General features: G+C 40.4%; 1 protein-coding gene across 2 annotated transcripts in view; it reads left to right on the top strand.

Moving 5' to 3' along the window:
• The first annotated feature begins 13,967 nt into the window (after positions 1-13,967).
• LOC148013597 (pumilio homolog 1-like) overlaps positions 13,968-25,264 on the top strand; it is a 39,227-nt gene continuing 27,930 nt past the window's right edge. For both annotated transcript variants that reach the window (XM_087667961.1, XM_087667960.1), the window contains exons 1-4: positions 13,968-14,295; positions 14,966-15,764; positions 16,554-18,064; positions 18,219-18,360. In XM_087667961.1, the coding sequence (XP_087524087.1) occupies positions 15,060-15,764; positions 16,554-18,064; positions 18,219-18,360 (2,358 nt within the window). In that variant the 5' untranslated portion in view covers positions 13,968-14,295; positions 14,966-15,059. The remainder of the gene's footprint in view (positions 14,296-14,965; positions 15,765-16,553; positions 18,065-18,218; positions 18,361-25,264) is intronic.

The raw sequence follows: 25,264 nt of genomic DNA, 5'->3' as shown, positions 1-25,264 counted from the left end.
ATGCAATAATGGTAGAGAAACACTTCTAAATGTTCAAGAGCACATATACTCTACCATTAGAGAACGAATCAAGGGAAGGTAGAATTTGCTAGAATGTAGAGTAGCCCAAATAGTCTAGTCATGTGCAATCACTAGATCATCATGTGCGAGAATGAATGTATGAATCCTGCCACTATTTGAAGAGCCATAAGGCAGTGAGAATTGATGGCTAGCTAAATCAATGGAGCAATAGCTTAGCTTCTTTAAACTCGAGGAATGGAAGGTGGGATGGAGCAAAGTGTGCTTACTAGCAATTGAAATGTTGGATGATGGTGAGAGAGGTGTAACAGTGATATGAGGATTCAATGAGAGTCTTCATCAATTTTAATTGTAGATATAACTTTCTTTTCTCTCTCTCTCTCTCTCTCTCTCTCTCTCTCTCTCTCTCTCTCTCTCTCTCTCTCTCTCTCTCTCTCTCTCTCTCTCTCTCTCTCTCTCTCTCTCTCTCCCTCCCTCTCCCCCCTCTCCCTCCCTCCCTCCCTCCCTCCCTCCCTCTCTCTCTCCCTCCCTCCCTCCCTCCCTCCCTCCCTCCCTCCCTCCCTCCCTCCCTCCCCTCTCTCTCTCTCTCTCTCTCTCTCTCTCTCTCTCTCTCTCTCTCTCTCTCTCTCTCTCTCTCTCTCTCTCTCTCGTTTGTGAGGGAACTTTGAATGAGTTGATTATTAATAAATCTAAAGAGAAGTTATATCTACAATTGTGGCTGGCCTTGTCACATGGCATACACTTGCTCTATCATCTCACATGACAACTCACCCAAGATACATTCACTTCTAAGAGAGCTTCATTTATGGCAAAAGATAATGGTTGACCCAGACCCAAGATATTGATTAGCCCAAGTCCAAAGATCTAAACCCCCTTGTGTTGGCATGGGGTGGTTTAGGGCCTAGGTAATGTGCAAAGTCATAGGGATTTTGGGGCTAATTGTGTTGTAGGTTTTGGATGATTAATCACCTCTAGATTATTTAAAAAAAAACAGTAACTAATTCCCTTAAACTATATGTTGAAATGCAATAATGGTAGAGAAGCACTTCTAAATGTTCAAGAGCACATATACTCTACCTTTAGAGAAAGAATCAAGGGAAGGTAGAATTTGCTAGAATGTAGAGTAGCCCAAATAGTCGAGTCATGTGCAATCACTAGATCATCATGTGCGAGAATGAATGTATGAATCCTGCCACTATTTGAAGAGCCATAAGGCCGTGAGAATTGATGGCTAGCTAAATCAATTGAGCGATAGCTTAGCTTCTTTAAACTCGAGGAATGGAAGGTGGGATGGAGCAAAGTGTGCTTACTAGCAATTGAAATGTTGGATGATGGTGAGAGAGGTGTAACAGTGATATGAGGATTCAATGAGAGTCTTCATCAATTTTAATTGTAGATATAACTTTCTTTTCTTTCTTTCTCTCTCTCTCTCTCTCTCTCTCTCTCTCTCTCTCTCTCTCTCTCTCTCTCTCTCTCTCTCTCTCTCTCTCTCTCTCTCTCTCTCTCTCTCTCTCTCTCTCTCTCTCTCTCTCTCTCTCTCTCTCCCTCTGCCTCTCTCCCTCTCTCCCCCTCTCTCTCTCTCTCTCTCTCTCTCTCTCTCTCTCTCTCTCTCTCTCTCTCTCTCTCTCCCCCTCTCTCTCTCTCTCTCTCCCTCTGCCTCTCTCTCCCTCTCTCTCTCTCTCTCTCTCTCTCTCTCTCTCTCTCTCTCTCTCTCTCTCTCTCTCTCTCTCTCCTCTCTCTCCCTCCCTCCCTCCCTCCCTCCCTCTCTCTCTCTCTCTCTCTCTCTCTCTCTCTCTCTCTCTCTCTCTCTCTCTCTCTCTCTCTCTCTCTCTCTCTCTCTCGCGTTTGTGAGGGAACTTTGAATGAGTTGATTATTAATAAATCTAAAGAGAAGTTATATCTACAATTGTGGCTGGCCTTGTCACATGGCATACACTTGCTCTATCATCTCACATGACAACTCACCCAAGATACATTCACTTCTAAGCAAGCTTCATTTATGGCAAAAGATAATGGTTGACCCAGTCCCAAGATATTGATTAGCCCAAGTCCAAAGATCTAAACCCCCTTGTGTTGGCATGGGGTGGTTTAGGGCCTAGGTAATGTGCAAAGTCATAGGGAATTTGGGGCTGATCGTGTTGTAGGTTTTGGATGATTAATCACCCCTAGATTATTTTTAAAAAAAGAGTAATTAATCCCCTTAAACTATATGTTGAAATGCAATAATGGTAGAGAAGCACTTCTAAATGTTCAAGAGCACATATACTCTACCATTAGAGAAAGAATCAAGGGGTAGATTTTGCATAAATGTGTCACTTACATTAGTATAACTTTTGCTGTGTTAGAATATCAATAAGTGCTTTTGTAGTGCTGTGAGGTGTCGTGTATTGATTTTCATAGCACAATTAGTGAATTTCCATCGTGTTGTTTTGTATAGTCATAGTACATAGACCTTATTAGTTTTTTAAACCTAAATATGCAGGAACTTGAATCTAGAATCTAGACAATAGCCATTTCAATCTAGTGTGTTCAAATTTGGGAGATAATACGAGCAAAAAAGTTGCATGCTAGTTTTGGACACAATTTTCTTATCATGTGCTATGCTTAATAGATGGCAAGGTCTCATTCATTGGATGCCCTTTATAGATGGCATTAAAATTTGACCTCTTGTGATTGGCAAAAGCTAATGAGGAACTTTTTTGCTTGAGGTTCAAGTTACAGGGTCTTCATTGGTTGCAATGCCTTAACGTAGAACATGTTATCTATTGACTCTTATCATACAGTTTTGAATACGATTACTAAGATTATTTGGCAAAGTTAACTTTGCAGACTTGTGCTCTAGGTTTTGCAATTCCAATGTGTCACCCCATGGAGGGGAGGGGATAGAAAGAGGAGAAGGGGTGGGAAAAGCACTCTTTGATACATATAGTGGAGGATGGGAGTGAGATAAATGTGATAGGGGACCAAGCGGAGCATGAGGAAGAGCATGTTGACCTAGACCTTATTGTTGATGACCTAGAGTCCCAATTGTAGATTGTGCCTTATGTCGTGCGCCCTAAGGTAGTGAGTGAGGACAACACAAAAAATGAAGAGGAAATGAGTTTGTTCGAGGGTGATGACATTTTGAAGAAGATAAGAATTGTTAGTTGTTATGAGTGTCCCCCATACCCTTGTGTCAGCTTCTACCCTATGCTGAGGTTTGTGATCTAAGGGATGATTTATTGGGCTTGAAGATAGCCTTTGGGAAGGAGGGTTATGTCCCTAAGAAGGGGGTTTTTATTGTCATTTTTTCACCTATCCTAGTGAGGAGACATTGGTAACCGATGAGATTGTGGAGGGCTTGGATTTGATTTTGAGATAAGTGAATGGGAAATTTGAGCAAGAGATTTTGAGTTGCCCACATTTGAAATGGATGTTGGGTCATGTATTCTATGCATGGGAGGACAATCATTGTAGGCCATCTCTGAGCAATTTCTTTTTCGAAGTGAGAAACATGTGTGTGTGTGTGTGTGTGTGTGTGTGTGTGTGTGTGTGTGTGTGTGTGTGTGTGTGTGTGTGTGTGTGTGTGTGTGTGTGTGTGTGTGTGTGTGTGTGTGTGTGTGTGTGTGTGTGTGTGTGTGTGTGTGTGTGTGTGTGTGTGTGTGTGTGTGTGTGTGTGTGTGTGTGTGTGTGTGTGTGTGTGTGTGTGTGTGTGTGTGTGTGTGTGTGTGTGTGTGTGTGTGTGTGTGTGTGTGTGTGTGTGTGTGTGTGTGTGTGTGTGTGTGTGTGTGTGTGTGTGTGTGTGTGTGTGTGTGTGTGTGTGTGTGTGTGTGTGTGTGTGTGTGTGTGTGTGTGTGTGTGTGTGTGTGTGTGTGTGTGTGTGTGTGCACGTGCGCACGTGTGCGTGTCATCCACTGTGATTGATCCATGGAATATCAATGAGATTACCCTTCATTCATACTTCCAAACGATGAATTTGTAAGTGTTTTGAAAGTCATTTGCAATGTATGATTCATTGCTCCATCCTTTGACATTGTGTTTGGCCTTTCTATTGGGTTCTGTGGTGAAGGCATATTCTTCTTTGGTTCTATAGGTGCAAATGAGTAGTGACCTCCAAAGGAAGCTAGACCCTTTGTGTTCTTCTATGGCACCTGCTAAATGTCAAAAACTAGAAGTAAAAGAGTTGTCTTGAAAATAGAGTGATAGAAAGTATTGTGAATTCTAAGCTTACTTTTCATTTTGTTGCTACGTTCTCCTTTTTATGTGTATAGGATGTAATAAGACTATAGGGTTAAATACCGCAACAATAAATCTACACTTAGAATAGCTTATAAAAGAAGTTTGCTTATTTTCTTCTTCTTTTTTCCATGTTGCCATTTGTATTTTGTTGGTTTCATGTGGAAGATCCTGAAAATCATGGACCTAAGCCTTGGTGATGATTAGTGGTTAAAAGTTTTGTCATTGAGGTGGAATAATGAGAGCTTTGCCACATTGGAGAAGATGAACTTGATAGCTATTTGCCATCAAGTGCCTATGGAGAATAAGATTTTATGGTTGTCATTGTTGGAGGCAAACAAGCCATGAATGAAAGTTGTATATGGGGTGCTAAGGGGATATCATGGCTTTCACATGTATTGTCTGGTCTTATTGAGTATGATTTAATTATTTTCTATAATGATTAATTGAAATGAATGTTCTATTCATATTGATAGTTGGCTACAAAGGGAAACTGTTATGAAGAGGGTGCTTCTTAGGGGTGTTCAGATCCTTAGGGACTTTGTAGAGTAGCTAAATGGTGTGATTGTGCCTATAGAGTATTCTCTAAGGATGTACTACGATGAGGTTTGCAATGAGAAGAGAAAACATATTTTTCCTTTCACTGCACATCTCAAGGCACGAGAAAGGAGGAAGGTGGCCACTTGCCTTCCCTTCCAGTGGCATGTAAGGTTTGGGTGTCACTTGCCAATGAGGCGATGACAATGTACACTCTCGACATACATTCTCTCTTGAAATGGGAGCTTGAGAATTGCCCATGGTGGATCAACATGAGAAAGGAGAAATTTTGGAGAGAGAAAGATGGCTATAGGCTCAATTGTGATAGGATGATGATAGACTAGATAGTGAGGAATTGATGTCGACTTTAGGAGGTAACTAGTTTGCACTGCATTGGACTATTTTAGTGTTCCTTTTAAATGTTGTTACTTGGATTTGGGAGGAGAGGCTAATAATACTTATTGTGACTTTTTTGTTGTGTTGCACCACATTGTAAGGAACATCATGTGGAAAGGGTTTTAAATTATATGAGCAATACCATGAATGATGAGAATGAGTTCATTCCAGGTGACTAAACCTCTCTTTGGTGGGTTGGGCTATCTAACTTTCTTGTTCATGGATGTGGGTGTATTGACATTTGAGTATGCAGATGTTGGAGTAGGGACACACGTGGCTAAAAAGACCTCTTTTTTGGGGGGGGGGGGTGTTTCAAAACATGACTATGATTTTGTGCCATTTGCTAGTGGTCACCATTGCTTTGCGATTAAGGGTGATTATGTCACCATTGGGATGGAATTTACATGTGAGATAAAGAACCGTGTGTATATGCAAGTCCATGAGCACTCGAGGACTAATTTTCCTAAGGGCAAAGAGAATAGCCACAATGGAAATTTGTTGCTTGGACTACATATATGGTTTTCTTGGACCCGCTCCTTCGAACATTAAGACATCATTTCTTAAACTTGTTATAGGAATGGAGGGCATTGGTAATCCATTTCTTGGACATACTTTTTTTAAAAAAAGCTAACTTCCTCAACTCTCGCTCCTTCACATGCTGGTGGGATCATTCTCTTAAACTTGTTTAACTACTTTTGATAGACCTTTGGGCTTTTTGTTTATTCTTTGATACCATGAAGTCACTCATTCTTCTCATTGCTTGTTTCATCTTGCTTATTGTTTGTAATACCTCCCATACAGTTAGCTAGATAGCCTATAGCACAGCTAATGTTCCAATGGCCCATGATCATGATGTTGAATGGGATTTACAAGCCCCACATCCTGTTTTGAGATAGTTTGTTATAAATAAACATCAACTTGATCATTTTGAGCCCTCCATGGACTATGTTATGGTGACAAATTATGGTGAGGTCTTTACTTATGAGAGGAGTCCATGTGCAGAAGTGATAGTCACTCTTGGGAGAGGGTCATGTAGTCAGAGCATGACTCATTATAAAAAAATGATACATGGGATTTGGTTCATTTGCCCAGTGCAAAACATACATTGCCATGCAAGCAGGTGTATAAGTTGAAGAGTACCCTTAACCGCCCCAACACATCATATAAGGCCAGATTGATTGCTAAGGATTTTAAGCAGAAGCATGGTGTTGACTTTGACGAGGTCATTTCTCCTATAGTGAAGATGACTACCCCACACTTGGTGTTGGCCTTATTGCTTAGATAGATCTGGATCTCTATCAGATGGATGCTAAGACAACTTTCTTACATGGGGACTTGAATGATGAGATTTATATGTAGCAGCCTAAGGGTTTTTTGGAAAAGGATAGGGAACACCTAGTGTCCAAGTTGAGAAAGAGCCTTTATGGTCTTAAACAAGCACCTAGGGAATAGTATCATAAGTCTGATGCATTTGTGTAGTCACAATCTTACTCCCACTATGATATGGATCCGTATCTCTATACAAAGATGGCTCATGATGATAACCTTATTATCTTCTTACTTTATGTGGATGATATATGTTGATTACTAGGAGAGCTTGTGATGAGTTTGATGCTTTGAAAACTTAACTCAAGAAGAGCTTTGAGATGAAGGACATGGGATAGACCTCAGGGATGCGTATCACACATGATCACTCTAAGGAGCTCCTTTACTTGTCACAAAAGGAGTACATACAAAAGGTCCTCAAGCTCTTCCAAATGTAGGATATTAATCCTATTAGCTATCCTTTACCTTCCCATAAAAAGATTAATTAGTCATATGTCCCCGATTAGATGAGTAGAAGGTTGAGATGGCCAAGATCCCTTATGCATCCATAGTGGGTAGTTTGACATATGCCATGATAGCCACTCATCCAAACATAGCATTTGTAGTGGGAGTTGTGGCATGCTATATGGCTACACTTGGCTGATGGCATTGGGACATTGCGAAGAGTATCATGCAATACCTGAAAAGCATTGCAAATATGAGCATTTGCTATGATAGTCAAATTACTACAATTGTGGGTTACATTGACTCTGACTATAAAGGATATCCGTATAGTAGAAAGTCCAACTTTGGGTATGTCTTCACTTTTGTTGGAGGTGCTATCTCTTGAATGTCTAGGGTGCAAAAATAAATGGCCTTATATACTATTAAGGTCGAGTATATCGTAGCCACTGAGGCTTGTAAGGCTTCTTATAGTTAGGCCATCTAGTGATGATAAACCTTGGTATCACTGTTACTTCTACACTACATTCGAATTCTATGAGTGCTAAGAATATTGGCCTTTTATGTGAAGACAAGACACTTTAAGGTACACTATCACTTCATCAAGGAGGTGGTAGAGGATAACTGTTGAGCTTGTTAAGATCTCAACTGACGAGAATCTTGCATGTCTACTAACTAAACGTCTCTTAAATAAATGTTTTGCCTTCCTTAGGAAGATGATGGGTGTAGGATGAGATGATGTCTATTCCTCATCCAATTGTACTTGTCTCTTTCCCTTGATCTCTTCTCACTAAAGGCACATGCCTATGCAACCTTGTATTTACTTCATATATCATGACTACACACGTGTACACTGTAGATAGTGGGCACCCATCAATGTCACTTTATTCTTTATTCTTTTAGTAACTATTAAATAAGGGAAGGCCAATCACACATTGTGACTATTAGAGTTCCTACATATGATGTCTCTCTTTCTCATTCCCTTGCTTAATCGACATAGCTCTTGCTTCTAGTTGTGTACTTCCACTTAGGCTCTACCTTTCATGCTAGAGTTATCTACGCTCCCCAATCCTAGGTGGGATGTAACATTCCTCCAACCATTTGAAGAAATATATTCATTTCAAAGCACATTCTCCAAGAAATTGGTTCATAGTAGCTATACTTTCCATTATATATGCCTCTTTTTTCCAACTTATATGCTATTCAAAGGATGCCCATGATGGCTCTCCATGCAAGGAGAATGTCTTTCAAAGGCAACTTCAAATTCACATGTTTTGGGAGATACAACTTAGCCTTTCTTCAATCGGCCCAATCCCTACATTCTATTGATTCTAACTACATGTTCCCTACTTCACAATTCATCTAGCCATTGGAAGCAATGCATCCATTCCAAAGCAAAGGCTTCAAGGATTCTTGGACATGCCTCGTTTTTCCAATTTATCTACTATTCGGACACCCATGATGGCTCTTTAGAAGGATGTCTCTCAAAAGCTACTTCAAATTCCACATATTTTTGAAGATACAACTTATCGATTAGCCCAAACTCCTAGGTGCTATTGATTCTATCAACTATAAGCTTCCTACTTCGCAAGTACTCTAGGCATTTAAAGCAACACATCCATTTCAAATCAAATGCTTCAAGGTTTCTGGTTCACAATAGCTACATTTTCCATTAGATATGCTACCCTTTTCTAGCGTATCTACTATTAGAAGGATGCACATGATGGCTTTCCACACAAAGAGCATGTCTTTCAAATGAAGCTTCAAATTCCACATGTTTTTGAATATACACATTCTTTGTTCAACCCAAATTCCCAAGTTCTATTGATTCTATCAAGTGCATGTCCCTACTTTTTGCAATAACTTCTTGATCCCACGAATTTAGATCCTAACTTAAAGCTACTATCCTTTTTATCAAACTTGACCATGATTGCAAAAACTTCTTGAACTCCTTTAACAATAAAATTGACAATATTTTGTGATCTCTTTCTGTTAGAAAAAAAGCAACTTATTCTCACACACCATAATCGCCTAATTATTATGGTCCATGGAATGTTCCATATATTCTTGGATTCTCCAAGTGGCAATTGCTTCCAATTAACACAATCATGAAGTTTCGGTTCCTTTGTTACCTTCATGTTCTTATACTATAGGTCCTTATCTTCTCAACAACCCCAAATAACATACAAGGTCTTCATCTTCTTTCCAACAAAAAAAATGAACAAAGGTGAAAGACCTCCAAACTTAACAAATACTTATTAAGAATCCTCCAAAGCAACATGTTACATTTAAAGGAAAGGGTAGCATTTGAGCCAGCTTTAGACCCTCCTTCCATTTACCAAATAGCCCTCTAAGATCTACTTTAGATCAACTCTCCTCACTCACAAAATCCATCTACTATTTTGCTCCTCAAAATTCACTCCTCTTCTTGAATAGAGGTAATGGTTTTCCCTTCTTATTGACCCACTACTTATTACAAACGCCTTTGTCTCTTTCCGCTTGAGACGTAAGCTACACATCCTTAACATTATCAAACACATTGCATAACCAATAATTTTTAGTTGAATTTAAGTTGAGTTGATCCACCATAGCCTAATATTTCTTAAATCCCGTATATTGTACCAATGTTGAACTCTCTTTTGATAGGATGGACAATAACTTTAGATTCACTTTAAGGTGATATCACCCTTATATTCCACCTTGTTAGTGCATCTATGGCTCTCCATATATCCTTCAATGGGTTGAGCCACCTCACAAGCCTTGATTTTCACCTTCACTCCATTGACAAAGAAAACACAACTGGCCCCCACTGAAAACCCAACCACATACCTCCTAGAATCAGACCATTGCTAATCCAATGCCACATATGAATAGTCTAAGGTTACTCCTCCCCCAACCTTTTGAACAATTTCTAGTATAAGCTCTAAATCTTTTGCTGCAAATCCTCAAGACCACATCCTTGGAAGCAACGAGTTAGTCCCAGAAATTACATGATAGTGTCTTTTGTCACTAAAAGACCAAAGAAATTCCTAAAAAGCCTTTCCAATCTAGCCGAGTTGCTTGTAGCAAATGGAAACAAGGAGCCTACAAAAATCAATCAATCATTTCATAAAACTACTCAAACCTTTGGTGTGTAATAGATATAAATTCAATCTAATAAGGTAGCCTAAGTATTTGACTACTTCACCTTTGCGAATGATTTTAATCTTGAAATTTTGTAGCCAATCTAAAGGCTCTTCATATCCTATGTAGAACACTTCCATCTTATGGACACTAACTAATGAACCTGAAAGCATAGCAAATTCAATGTAAATACATGTCAACTATTGCATTGAAGAAATATTAGTCTTCATGACATCCATTAACTTTCGAGGACATAACATTTTATTTGCTAAGAAGAGGAAGACCTTTGATCATTTCTTACTATACCATCCTTCAATATGGCTAAGGAGGGGCTAAGCAATCAAAGCAAAAGGAAGGGGAGCAATAGGGCATCCTTGCAAAATGGGATGTTTTAGCTCAACATTGAGCATGATAGTTGTTGACAGAAACAATAGCTAAAGATATGTCCAAAAATTGGAGAATTGTAAAGTCTGCCAAGACACTTAAAACAACATCCTAGATTTCTCAACCATATTCAAAGCCATATTGAGACATTTTTAGACAAAACAAACTTGATGCAAATAGAAAGTATCCTTGTCATGACTTTAGGGTGCATCCAATATGACAAGAGGGCATTGATTAGGTGTAGTTCTTTCATCATTTCTCAATACCAAGTTAATGACTACTTGATTAACATATTTTGAGATAACCCCAATTTATTTGCATTTGTTCAATGTGCTATAGAGATCACTCCCACAAATAGACCAGAATTCAACATGCTATAGGCCCCAAATTTTGTGCATTTGTCCATAGATTTGTGGTTAATCATAAGTGGCTAATTGTCAACAATGGACATTCCAAACAAGTTAATTCAAATTACATGACTGAGGGTGTCATCAATGCTTTAGAGGAAGATATTGAGCTTGGGGAAAATGATAATTACAGAAGATTCTTGCTCTCTATGCAAGAATATGTCAAGTTGCATGCATTTGGTTGTGCAATAGAGAGAATAGGAAACTCAAATGAGTGGAGGATGTGTTTAGTCAAGTATCAAAAAATGCAAATGGTAGGAAACTAGATGGGGATGAATTAAAGGCATTCTAACAAGCACAATCTATTAGATATGCCACCCTAGCAAGAGAAGTAGACAATCTTAGTTTATTACACAATAAAAGACTTATCAATGACCCTTGATGTACCTCCCAAACCTTATCGATAGTCTCAAAATGAAAAGAATAAGGGAGAGTATGGTTGTTTTGCAAAAAGAAGAAAATAGTAGGGTCATTGATAAAAAAGAGATCACTAAACTTTGCAAGGTTTTTTGTTTTGTGCATTTTACGAACAACCAAGGATATGCGACCAGCATGAAGGTAACATAATCTTGGAGCTTGTTTCAAAGGTTGTTACTCCAAAAGAATTAGGGGGAGCATTGAATAGTTTGGGCAATAGAAAATCTTTAGTGGCATCTCATAGAGATGATGACAATGTGCTTCTAGCTAAAATGGAGGGATGCATCATAGAGTTGTTCGAAACTACTAGCATAAGGGAGAATTCCTAGATTCATGGATGAGAATCATTATTTATCTGATCGATGAGTAACCATAACATTCACAACTCAACCATTGGAGATGTATCACCTAAAAAAATTCTCACTAAGGCTCTGGCTAATAGGTTGTCACCCCTTGTGCAAGGTGTATCAACTATCACCATATATGGTTTCATCAAGGGTTGCCCTTAAGCCCTCTCTTACTTGCACTAGCTATAAATCCTCTCTTTTGCCTTATAGAGAAGATGGGGTCAATTACAAAATTCTCACTAAGGCTCTAGCTGATAGGTTGTCACCCATTGTGCAAGGTGTATCAACTATCACCAATATGATTTCATCAAGGGTTGCCCCTTAAGCCCTCTCTTACTTGCACTAGCTATAAATCCTCAATAAGGCTCTGGCTAATATGTTGTCATCCATTGTGCAAGGTGTATCAACTGACACCAATATGGTTTCATCAAGGCTTGCCCCTTAATCCCTCTCTTACTTGCACTGGCTATAAATCCTCTCTTTTACCTTATAGACAAGATGGCCCATGAAGAGAGACTATAAGGAATTCAGTATAAGAGCAAGCAATTAGCCATGCAAGGCTTCATATATGACCCCTTGTTAATGCTTCTAGCTAGAAGGAGCAATTTGGAAAGATCCATGTATTCTTTGGGCATGTATGAAAAGGTAGTAAGCCCTAAGATCAACTTGCAAAAATCATGTATGATTAGCATAATTGAGAATGTGTTTCAAGACCTAGGTTGGAAAGGCAAGGTAGTCAACAGAGGGACAATTTTTAGGTATCTTGGCCTTTCTCGTTGGGATAAATGGTCAATGAATTTGTGAGAGCCTAGCTAAGCTAAAGAAGAAGATTGACCACTGGAATGTTACGCCCTACAAAGTTCAAGACAATGTTTAAGCAACTAAACCAACAATCCAACTAGCCTTTATTAATTGGAGGCATCCATAGCTTCAAAATCTCCATAAGCTAAAATCTTTTAGCTAGATCCATAGGAGTGGAGATGGGATGAAAGGCTTTCATTTGGAAGGACCCTTGATACTTGCATCTTGGAGGGTCCAACAAGGCCACCAGGGAGGAGGCTAATACTCCCTTGGCTCCTCTATCTCGGACATTGTGTCTGAATCAAGAATGCAATGTTTTCCTCTAGAGCCTTGATCTTTGATGACTCTACTTGAACTGAACGTGGTGACCACTTGTCGCTTGGATCTCCAAGAATAAGGTGCTCTTGACCACCCTTTGAAGCTAGAATCTCAACAAGATGCATAACTATACGAGTGTAGACATCCCTAGTCCTTGGATCATCTATATGATAACCCACTAATTGAGTATTGTAGGCCCACAGATAGGTGTCATGTGGCCTCTAAATCCATGTTCCCTTTCTCCTTCTTTAGAATGTGGATGTAATGCCTCAAAAGGCATGCATGGAGTTGCTAATGTTGACTAGCCTATTACTTGATTGTTGAGACTTGCTCATGATTTACCCATTGACTTGTGTGCTACACGCATTGATTGCACACTACCTGATGACTGCCCACTTGCCTGCTCCCTTGTCTAATTTCTCAAAGGCTACCCGACTACTCACACCCATCCACGAGGTGCACAAAATTCCTACCCACTCTCCCATAGGGAGTCTTTCCTGTCCACTTTATAACACCATGCAGAAGGGTGTACATTTTGCATGCACAAATTGATCACAAAAATTATTTATTTAGAGTAATTTTTACTATTTTGCAAAGTGTGTTTTTTTGATGTGTGAATGTGTTGTGCCCACATCGATAGCCATTTCTAGGAAGTGCACGACCACACCTTGGGTAGGGGTTGGGGTTTGTCACTCAGGGAGATTTCACATTTGTTTGAACAAGGAACAAAGATAGGGGCATATAGCTTATGTGGCACACACATGCATTTTTGAAAGGGTTCGAGGAAACAAAAATTCAATTGACCTTACCCCCCAACCCAGGTGTTGACATTGCAAAATGCGCAGGTGGCAAGATTTGAACTAATGATCTTAATGTTTGTACTCAATATTCTTTCCAACTTATAAGCCATAACACGCGATGTGGACAAGAAGGTCATATTTTAATAAATATTGAAAAGTATGTGTGAAAGCCCTACTCTCACTTTCTTTATGGGAGAGGTTGTCCATATGGACCGTTGCGAATCCACCCTTTGCATGTAACTGCCCTTAAAAGGTGTATGATCTTGCACCTTTGTCCACATAGATATTAAGGACAAGATCATCATCTTCTCCTTGGTTTATAGGACACCATGAGAAGTGTGTAATGGGCACTATCCTAATTAGGGAACTAAAGAAGACTCGTTTGTACACGAAGAACAAATGAGGATGGGGATATAATTGTGTGCCTAGCCTCTAGGTAAATATGGGGGGATTTGTAAAGGGTCAACTGGACGTCAAACACTCCGGCCTTGCAGTCACTAGCGACAGAGAGACGCGAACAAGGACAAGCCCTTGGATCGGAAAGATCGACGGCAGGGGCGAGAGGACATGGATCTTCTTCTCGCGCCACCATAGCCATGCTGTCGGGCTCCTCCTCCTCCTCCTCCCCTTCCTCCTCCCCCTCCCCCTCCTCCCTTCCCCTGCCTCTCCATCTTTCTCACCTCGCCATTCCCGCTACTCCGCTCCTCTCTCGCCTCCGTCCACTGCACAACGAATCTCGAGCTAGGGTTGCAGTCTCCTCTCCAGGTAAGAGATATATGCCACATTCTTGCGTTTTCTTTGATTAGCTTCGTACACTTTGTACATTCGGAGATCCATTTTTTTTATCTTGCGATTTTTTTTTTTGGGGGCTCAAGGTAAGAGATTTATGCCGCATCGTCGCGTTTTCTTTGATTATCTTTGCACATTGGACCTGCTTCATTTTTCATTACGCTTTTTTCTGCGTTTCCTGGTTTGTCTTTTCTTAAACCCTGTCCTCATTTTCCTCTAGTCCTTCTGCGTTATTTTTTTCCACGGATCTCTTGGAGTTAGGGTTTTTAAAGGTTTCCTCTGCCTGCATTTGCGTCCAACAAGTGTTCTACGCAGCTGCATTTTATATTCTCTGCTCCATTCTCCTGTTTAATGTGCTATCTGCCTTACATATACCCCTTGTGCTACTATTCGCTTACAATTAGTTTCGCACGTCTCTCTCCAGCATTATTTGCAAAGGAGTTTTTTTTCGTTGCTGCCTTGAGATCTGAAATTTGTAGAAACGATTTGAGGAAATTTTTGTGATTTGTTTTTGTGGGGACTAATGGTCAAATGCCGCAGACGTTAGTAGTGTGCATCTGCTCGTTTCCTTTTTTTTTTTTTTTGGATATTATGTCCACCGACATTCATGTCTATGCCCTTTGTTCAACCTTGTCTTCTTTGGCAGAAAATCCAGTGTTTCCTGCTTCATTGGAGTATCAGGTAGCAAACAAGGGTATCGAAGGAGTAAGAAGGCCTGTTCATTGGGGCTTTTTATTGGAATGGCAACTGAGGATCCTATGCGTGTAATGGCTGCAAATGGTATCAGGGGAGGACTTGGAGTCGTCGATAATGCAAGGGCTTCAAGTGGGATCAACACATCTTCAGTCCATGATAATGTGGCTGAAGAACTTGGTATCTTGTTGAGAAATCACTCACACCTTGATAGCATCCTCAGTAAAAGAGATGCTGGTTTTTATCGGAGTGGAAGTGCACCTCCAAGTGTTCAAGGGTCTCTAGCTTCTTTGGGAGGGTTGTTTCCATCTACTGGAGGATCAAGAAGGGGTATTCCTGGTCCTGGACAGGAGGATGGTTCTGATGTCATTGATTCTGAGCAAGAACTCCGCTCTGATCCGGCATATCTGACATATTATTACTCTCATGTAAACCGGAACCCAAGGCTACCTCCACCCCTAGTTACAAGGGAGAATTATGTTCTTGCACAGCGCCTCGCATCTAGTGGATACAGTGACAAGAGGAACCCTAGATACTTTGATGACAGCAACAGCAGATCTTTATTTTCCTCCCAATCTATGCTACCAACGCATAGTGAAGAACCCGAATTTTCTGAAGATGACAAATCACCCATGGGAAATGCATTGAGACAGGCTTCAGGTAGATGGAGAGAGAGAAACACTGATGGGTTTTCAGCTTTTTCAAGTGTTGGATTGGGAAATCGACCAAAGAGCTTGGTAGACCTCATTCAGGTACTAACATGGTCTCTCATGTGAAAGTGTGAGTGCTGCTCGTCTTAAGTAAGTTGTGGTAAGCAATATTTCTTGAATCAGAAAGTAAATACACACAATGAGCAAAGAAAAATGCAAAAGGCATAATGGAGGTCCTTTTCACTAATATCGTCTAAAGCACATTGTCAAATTAGTAATTTTTGTTTTCTTTTTGCAAATCGTCTCTCTAATCATAGCCATCTGACAGCTTTCCTTAGAAATGTATGGGCTGATATGTTCATGAACAGTCATGCAAAAACCAGCTATGAGATTGGCAGTACTTTTGGTGTAATCTTATAACCTTTGTTGATTCATGGATCAAAAAATGACTTGGTAACCAAAATAACCAATCCAAAGTTTTTAACCTGGGAACTTTGGCCAAATGCTCACTGGTGAAATAAGGCATTGAAGATTTTGCAGCCCAACAACAAAAATTTTAACACAAGGACAACATTTAATTTACTCAAAAGTGGTAGGAGCTTGTATCTACATTACATGTACTTGTGCTTGGTTACATATTTATGTAAACTGATGATTGATAATTGCATCTTGCATTTTGAAGTAAGGGACTGCTTGGCTGTGATAAAGAGTCTCTAGCATCGAGTGCTTAACTTTGATTGAGTTTAGGAATTGTTTGTTTCACTATGCTTCTTTTTTGTTAGAGTGCGATTTTCAAAATTCTGCTGAATGGTACAATCAAATGTTGCCACATTATTTCTAGTTTGGTAGAGAAATTTATTTCTGAGAGTCTTCTGCTTGAATGGTCCACAGGAGGACTTCCCCAGAACACCATCTCCAGTTTACAACCTATCACGGTCTTCTAGTCATATAGCTAATGAAGATGGTATTGATGCTGCTGCAGTTGCAGAACTAAGTGCAACCCTGTTAGGTCCAAGTACAGCAACACCCAGCACTGGCTTAGCTTCACGCTCGGCGACTCCAAATCCTGGTTTAAGTTCTCGGTCAGCAACACCTAATTCTGCTTTAGCACACATGATTGGAGCCAATGCTGTTGCAGCATCCTCTGGTGTTTTGGGGCCAACAGCAAGGATTCAGGCACCTGAGCCTTCGACTGTGAGCAGTAGTTCTAACATAAGTATTACTCAGACAAACCAGAGGGCTGCTGGAACATCTGAATTACCAGCTGCATTTCAAGGTTTGAGCTTGTCTAGTGCGCAGCAGTCTGCTGATCAGCAAGACCTGCATGCTTTACAGCTATCTGAGCAGAAGTTACAACAGGCAACTCGTGAACAGCTCAATTCTTTGCCAACACAGCAGCTTCAACACCAGGGCCATCGTCCCATCATTTCCCAAGCGCAAACACAGTTCTCAGATGCGAATTACAGGGTACAACCAAAATATGGTTCTCAAGATTCCCAGTTACCAAACCAAAGTGCACATATGTATGCAGCAGCTGCTGCAGCTGCAGCGATGTCCTACATGGCTGCAAATCCTTACTACCAGAATTTACAGGCATATGCTCCCCATTATGGTCTTGGAGGATATGGAATGAATCCTGCCCTTATACCAGCAATTATGGGAAATTATTCATCTCCAGTAAATTATGATTCAACAACAGCAGCAGCGGCAGCTGCAGCTGCAGCAGCCGCAGCTCTTGCAGCAGGGATAGGTACACAAGGTCCTGTTTCGGGGTCCTCAAGTGGGTTAGGTGTAGATATGCAGCAAATGTACAAAAGTGCAAGCCAAGCCGGGGGCTCCCTGCAGTCTCCTCTGCACGATCCATTGTATTATCACTATCTTCAGCAGCACTCTGTGGATGATACTCGCACTTCAGCGAACTTCAATGATTCCTCTTTGTCTCGAGGATATGCCAGTGGCAGTGCTTTGGATTTACAGAAGACGTACTTGAATTCAATGTTTGGATACCCTTCAGAAAGAAGGGGACAACCTATACGAAGTGGTTCTCTTGGCATTCCCTTGGGAAGCAAGAGTGGTTCCATGAGTCCTGTTTACTATGGTAGTCCACCTGGAGTTGGTTTTGTTATGCCCTATACAAATTCTCCCCTGTCAAGTCCCATATTGCCTGGTTCTCCTGTGATACCTGGAGCTTTCTCTTTCAGACAGCAGGCAGAGCAAAATTATATGTTCACATCAGGTTCAGGTAGGAATACAAGTGGAACCCCATTTGTGGGTTGGCAGGGTCATAAGGCAAGTGATGTTGGAGGGAATCTGAAAGGATCTTCATTATTAGAAGAGCTCAAGAATAATAAAACACGGAGGTTTGAATTAGCAGATATCATGGGTCATGTGGTAGAGTTTAGGTAAATGCCTTTGAACATTTTGCCTATTTTGGCTTTTTCCTTTGTGTGTCTTCAAAGGGTGAGAAGGTTTAGAGAAGGGGAAGGGGAGAGTTACTGCTCCTGACACATAACACATCTAACTCTACTTTCTGCTTTGTCTTCATCTGCTTAACAGTGCTGACCAGCATGGTAGCAGATTTATTCAGCAAAAGTTGGAGTCAGTGTCTTCAGAGGAGAAGGCATCCGTGTTCAAAGAAGTTTTACCTCATGCACTGACCCTTATGACTGATGTTTTTGGAAACTACGTAATTCAGAAGGTAAAATTCTACTCTTTCATGCGTTCATCAAAATACTAGCAGATGAGTCATTGCAACTATGAGGTTTTTGGCAATGAAATTGGATTGTATATATCAACTAAATTCTGTCTGCTTGCCTAATTCGCACATGTTCACACGGTGGTTGCAGCAATATGATGGTTTAGTGAACCTAGTGAGCATTAGGCAAGTAGAGAGAAGGGGAGAGACAAGTGTATGGTTTTGATAATGTGGATATTATGCACTCTGCCTGCTCCTAGATTAGTGTCTTGGTGGTAGGAATATGTCTTTAAGTCTGGGTTGAGTGTGCTAGCTATGTGGAGATTTAGAAATGGCAAGACAGAAAAGAAGTTTTGGTGTCTGAAATGAGGTTTTGGCCCTAGTAGTGGAAACATACACATGCATGGCCTAACAAAGTTTTGGCCTTGGAAATGGAAGCTTGAACACACACATGGCCTGAGAAACAAACACATGGCTCTGGAAATGGAAGTGTGAACTTCTGAACATAGTATAGTGCACTAAGTTGTTACAACTTAGTAGCTACAAAGAAGATACTACTAACTGCCAGCAAGAGTCAAGTACAATTTAAGGCTTAAGTGTTGATACATATTATTCCAATTTTGTGAGTATGTTGCGAAAGCTTCAAACTTCAAATCTCCAACTCGTGAGTTTAGAGCAATGAATGATGAACATTTGCAAAGAGCATTCAAGCTTTCGAAGTGACCCAAATTTCAAAACAGATTTAATGAATAGTCAAGAGTGAGTAGCCACTAAGTCATTGTGAAGCTGAAAGGGAACAAGCTTAACTAATACATGCATGATGCCTTGAACCTCAAAGTAGTATTTTGAGTCAAGATGCTAGACTCATTCGTCTCTAAGGACCATAAAAGTAGTATATTTCAATCTACTACAAATACTTCTAAGTTGTAGACTAGATTCTAGACGCATCATCACTCTGCATCATGCATCATCTCGTCTAATACTCATCGCTTGAGCTCCCTCCTAGTTGCTACTACTGGTGCAACTGCTGCTACTATTGCTGCTCTTGTTCCGATTGTTGCTCTTGTTAACCATTACTACTACAACCACCACTAGTGCACCACCATTGGTAGAGCAATATGTGGCCTCCTTTTGAGTGAGAAGTTAGCGGAGTTGGTGCAAGTGGAGAAAGTACGAGTTGGGCTTGTAAGTTGTAGATGGTGAGTTGATGTCTGCTCATATCTTATATATCTTCTTTAGACATTAAAATAGTAGGAATATCCTTCACCTTTTCAATGTTGAACATGGCTACATTGACCTGCTTTGTATGAAGGGCTCTCAATCAGTAAGAGATTGCAATGACAGAAGACAAATCTCTTCATCTAGGGTTGGAATAAGGCCTATATAGTCCAACCACTCATAGTGGGATTTGAACCATAATCTTATGAGAGTATGGATAGCCATTTGTTTTTGGGGCACAACATCCACACTGATACTATTTCAATGGATTCTTAAAAAGGGCCATGAGCTAAAAGCATCAAGAGGACTAACATTTAACATTAGATATGTGTATTCTTTTAATGTTGGATCCTATCAATTTTGTACCAACTCCCCTTCGTTGAATAGAGCGATGGAACAATGTAATAGGATAGTTATAAATATGACTCAGTCTATGCTGTTTACTGTGGAGCTTCGAGAATGCCTATGGTTTGAGGCAATTAACACTTTGATGTATCTCCTCAACTGGAGCTTGAGTGTGGTTGTATCTCATTGGATTGCCATTGTTGTCGAGCTTCTTAAATGCATGTGGTTTGAGGCAGTTCACTTTGGTGTATCTCCTCAATTGGAGTTTCATTGGACCCCCCTTGAGGCTTTTTACAGTGAAAGGGGTTCTCTTGTCCACTTGTGGGTCTTTGGGTGTTGTGCTTACATGCACACTCTAGATGACAAGTGGTTGAAGCTCTCGTTTAGATTAGAGTTGCTTCATTGCATTTTCATGGATTAGTCTTAATTGCTGATTATCTTGCATATAGTGAGCTTGAGATATGGAAGGAGGCTCTCAAGGATCTCGTGCGTTGTGAGCTTGAGACATGGAAGGAGGCTTTCAAGGAACTTGATTGGTGCACCACCATGGATTAGGACTTAGAGAGTATTGATTTTAATGGAACTTAGACTCTTGTTGACCATCCTTGTCACAAGGTGATCAGCATGAAGTGGATTTTCCATGTCTAGTACAAGGCAGATGGTACTTTGGACAAGTACAAGGCTTACTTAGTGGTGCAAGGTTTTGGTAAGTAAGAAGATATTGACTTTGAGAAGACTTTTGTCCCTATAGTTCTCCTAACATCCATATGTCTCCTTCTAGGCTTGGTTGCCTATTATAGGTGGCAATGTATCAGATGGATGAAAAAAGTGCATTTTTGAATGGTATTCTACCTATATGGCTTAGCCACCTAGCTTCGCTATTCTTGGTTATGAGGACAAGGTGTTTCACTTGAAGAAAGCCCTTTGCGGACTGAAATAGGCGATGGGGGACATGGTATCATCGGATTGATAAGTTCTTTAAGGAGGTGTCTTTCTTGCCCTCTTGTTACAATTCAAATTTGTCCCCATTTAAAGATTCAGAGGGGGGTTTGCTACATTGTGTTTTATGTGGATAAACTGATCATTATGGGTTGACGTTGTCATCATGTTAGGGGTTGAAGGTCTACCACCGGGGCTTAGAGCAGAAGAAGAGTGTGGGATTCAAGGTTTGGAGAAGGGAAAAAGAATGGAGTTTGACAAGATTCGGGTAGAAGATATCAAGCTTTTTCTGTGTATTTAGCATACATGAATGGAATGAATGCCTTTAACTTGATTACATCAAATACATTTGGGAAAAATAAGCCATTACTTAAAGGATATTCTCAGATTTTAATCCAAATGCATTATACCAAATGCAAGCTCAAAGGGCTTCTATCTCATGTACATAGACGGATTACAACTCCAAGAAACAAGTATTTCGATGGTAGACTCAAGTACATTCAAGACATAGATCAATAGTACATGAAATGCATTGATGGAGCATAAATTTAACTTCAGCCTTGTTTTAAAACAGAAATTTCCAGCCCATAATCAAGCTCAAAAAGTGTACATAAATTCAAGAATAAGCTCCTCTAATCATTATTGAGTAAAGCCCTGATGATAAGAGGTCAATTTCTTCTATTACAATCACATGGATCACTTGTTTGCTCAACAAAATGGACAAGAACAGTGGGCTGCCCTGTTTATGACTGGTTTTTTTTCAGCCCATAACAGCCCATACACCTTCAAAATCCTCCCCCTTTGCTTGCCCCAAAGTCACTCAAGTACTTGGGTACAAGTCGGGCTTCATTGGACCATGAATAAGGTAAATAAAATGAGAGAAGACGTACATAAGAGCAGGCTGAATCCTTTTCTCTCAGATTTCCCCTTTTATAGACTGTCATACCATTCATTTTCGTCATACCAAATGGACGGGTAAGAGGAGCTCTCACCTTTTTTTGTTTGTATCTTCATCTTTAGCTCCAGTTAGCCTTCAGTTTGCATACTCCAAAGCATGCACCATAGCTCACAGTTCTTCTCTAGTTGTTGCAGGTATACAGGCCCGCATTTTGCGCCGAAAAATGTGGGTTGCATCCTGCTCAGTTCCCACTTCACTTTTTGACTGACTTAGGTCATTGACAGGTCACTTAAGTTTATTACTTTAGGTCCCCCATGAACCTAGTGGACTTTTGGCATTTTTCTTGAGTTCTAACCATATTTTCCACTTGAATCAATGTGATTTATCCTGCAGACTGTCAATTACTTCCAGGTGATCAAGTTATAGGTTCCCATAGACTTAATTTTTTTATCAATATACGTGGTACAACTGAAATTTGTATGACAAATACAAATGAACTTATGTAACTAGCACTTCTGCTTCCATAGAGAGTGAGTTGAGTTGGGGACTATTTGGCTCTAGTTTGTTCCATCTGCCTAGAATCATCTAGTTAGGGGGGTGGGTCTTGGCTCTTCTTCTATCATCGGCATCACCTTGGTGGGAGGAGGATTGCCTTTTCTCTATCGTTCTTTTGGGGCTTTGGACATGGTTTGTCGTTTGTGTATACTTCATTGACTTTCCTTCCTTTAGTGTATGGATAATGCATACTTATTGTAAAAGGGCAGTTGTTATATGAGACCCTTGTGGGGCTGCACGAATGGACCGTGTTCACAATCGTGTGTGTACTTGCATCCTCCCTTTGCATAAGCATTGTGTTTATGTATTGTTCACTTGGAATTGGGACACTTGTATTTATGAGCCCCTTCTTAAGTGAAACACCATGCATTGTGTAGCGTGCTTTACCCTTTTGCACCGTTAAGTGGAGATCCCAAGTAGCATTCATTGATCTCGGATTCTCACCATTGGGTTGCCACCACCCTCCCCATTCCATACCTCATCATTGACACGTGTGGGTGGTTGGGTAGGTTTCTTATTGATAGGCATGTGAGCTAGCTAACAATCCATTTCCCCAAGGTATTGACTAAAGAATATTTGGGGATAAAATATCTGAAGGAAATAAAAAGCAAGGGGAAGAAAACCATCACGTTTGTAGTCTTGGTAGGTTCTTGGGCAGTTGATGTGCATCCATTGATTGATGCCTTGATTGCTTTGGGTGCGATCTCTTTGGAAGCACTAGAGGACTTGCTCATTGCTTGTGTAGTCTTTTTAGGCCATTGGGCAGCTAAGGTGCACCATTTGTTCAATGCCATGGTTGCTTTGGAATGATACCTCTTGGACAAGTTGTGCTTTGCAGTCCCTCTTGGCTCAAGATATTGTGGGCTGAGAGGGGATGCGAAGCTACAAAAGGTTAATTAACTTAATACCCTTTTCAATTCATTAAATTATCCCTACCAAAAGTGTCGAAGTGCCACCTAGTTTGGGTTGAGGAGAACAACACGTGGCTTAGTGAGCAGGTAGGGCTGGATTGATCTATGAGGATTGCATACAAGCAAAACAAGATATGGGTTAGAGTTTGCTGGTGGCTGGTACAAAAGGTTTCAAAGCAAAAATTAGGGTCTTTGTGTGCTTAATTTGAATAGCTTTAGTAACCATAAAGAAATACTACTTGGGGCCAATTTGTGTTTAATGTGAGCATTCTCCTATGTGTTAGGTGTGTTAAATTGTTTTATTGTTGTCTTCATGATTAAGGTTAAGTGTTTAGTAGATAAGTTTATGATTATTGCCCTTTGGGTTTCCTAAAGGCGGTTTTTACTCGTCGTAAATGTGAGATGGAGACCGAATCGAAGCTCAGCACAGAAATCAATAGACAGTGTGAGAGTGAAGCACGACATCCAATGCAATAGATTGAAAGAGTGTATACTGAAAGTACAAGGTACAACCCTTAAACCTTAGGGTTGTAGGGGGTGTCCACACCCGAACATGATAAGTGTTCGTAAGTGTGTGACATAAGCACATACGAAATAAGACCATCTCAGGGAAAAAACCTCTCATACCGAGAGTAAAAAGTGCTCCAATGTCCTACTGATCACCAACACTCCTATGTGAGCGTAGGCATAAGTGAGATGTAAGTGAAATACCCAACAAACCCCCCTGGAGTGAAGAGTGATCAAGAGTACAAGGATTATCCGCCACCAAAGGAGATTAAAATTTAAAGCATTGCGAAATGCTTCAAACTTGTCACAAGGAAGAGCTTTGGTGAAGATGTCTGCCACATTACTGGTGGTAGGGCAATAGACAAGGCTGATATCACCTGCATGTAACCTCTCTTTGACAAAGTGATAATATATCTCAATGTGTTTCGTGCATGCATGAAACACTGGTTTACATGCCACTGCTATGGCACTTTGACTGTCAGTGAACAAAGGAGTAGGCTCCGTAACAGATACATCTGGATCAGCTAGCAAACGTCTAATCCATACGCATTCAACTGTGGTACTGAAAGCTGCCTTGTATTAAGCTTCACATGATGATGTGGCAACAATGGATTGTTTCTTGCTAAGCCAAGATACACAAGATGAGCCAAGAAAGAAACAATTGCCAGCAGTGGAGTGATGTGAATCATAATCACCAGCCCAATTAAAATCACTGTAAGCATGTAACTGCAATGGTCCCCCCTTGGCATAAAGCAATCCAAGAGATCTAGTACCCTGCAAGTAACGGAAGACACGCTTAATAGCTTACCAATGTGATGTGTGGTTGATGCATGTATCTGCTCAAGGCTGAAACTGCAAACTGTATGTTTGGCCTAGTGTTGCATAGGTAAATAAGACATCCAACTGCTGGAGCATATGTGTGTATTGCAAACAAATCACTATTATCATGTAATGATAGCTTTAGTCCAGGTTCCATTGGTGTACAGATTGGCTTGCAATCCTGTAAGCCAAACTTCTCAAGAAGTTTACCAATGTATCTTGACTGCGATAAACTAATACCTCTAGCATCATGTATGAACTGAATGCCCAAGTAATAATGCAAAGACCCCAAGTTTGATATTTCAAAAGTTTGCTGCAAATTTTGTTTAAATGCTGAAATCTGATCAGTATATGTCCTTGTAAGCAAGAGATCATCAACATATAGACAAATGATTAGCATGGATCCCCCCTCTTTACATATGTAAAGGGTAGACTCAGATGAGCTGTTTATGAACCCTTGGCTAAGCAAGAAAGCATCTATCTTTGCATACCAAGCTCTAGGAGCTTGTTTCAAACCATATAAAGCTTTTTGCAGCTTGCAAACCAAGTGTTTTGATCCCTCAACTGCAAAACCAATGGACTGCTGTCCATATACTTCCTCATGAAGTTCCCCATGTAAAAATGCAGTTTTAATATCCAATTGATGCACAGTCCATCCATAATGGGCAGCCAAAGCAACTGTAGGCCTGATGGTCGTCATGCGGGAAGTAGGAGC

Source organism: Lygodium microphyllum, chromosome 26 (assembly GCF_053477565.2).
Source record: "Lygodium microphyllum isolate KBCC chromosome 26, Lygodium_microphyllum_v1.1.10, whole genome shotgun sequence".
In the NCBI taxonomy this organism is placed as follows: Eukaryota; Viridiplantae; Streptophyta; class Polypodiopsida; order Schizaeales; family Lygodiaceae; genus Lygodium; species Lygodium microphyllum.
The sequence above is the reverse complement of the archived record's forward strand: the minus strand, read 5'-3'. Positions and strand labels throughout refer to the sequence as shown.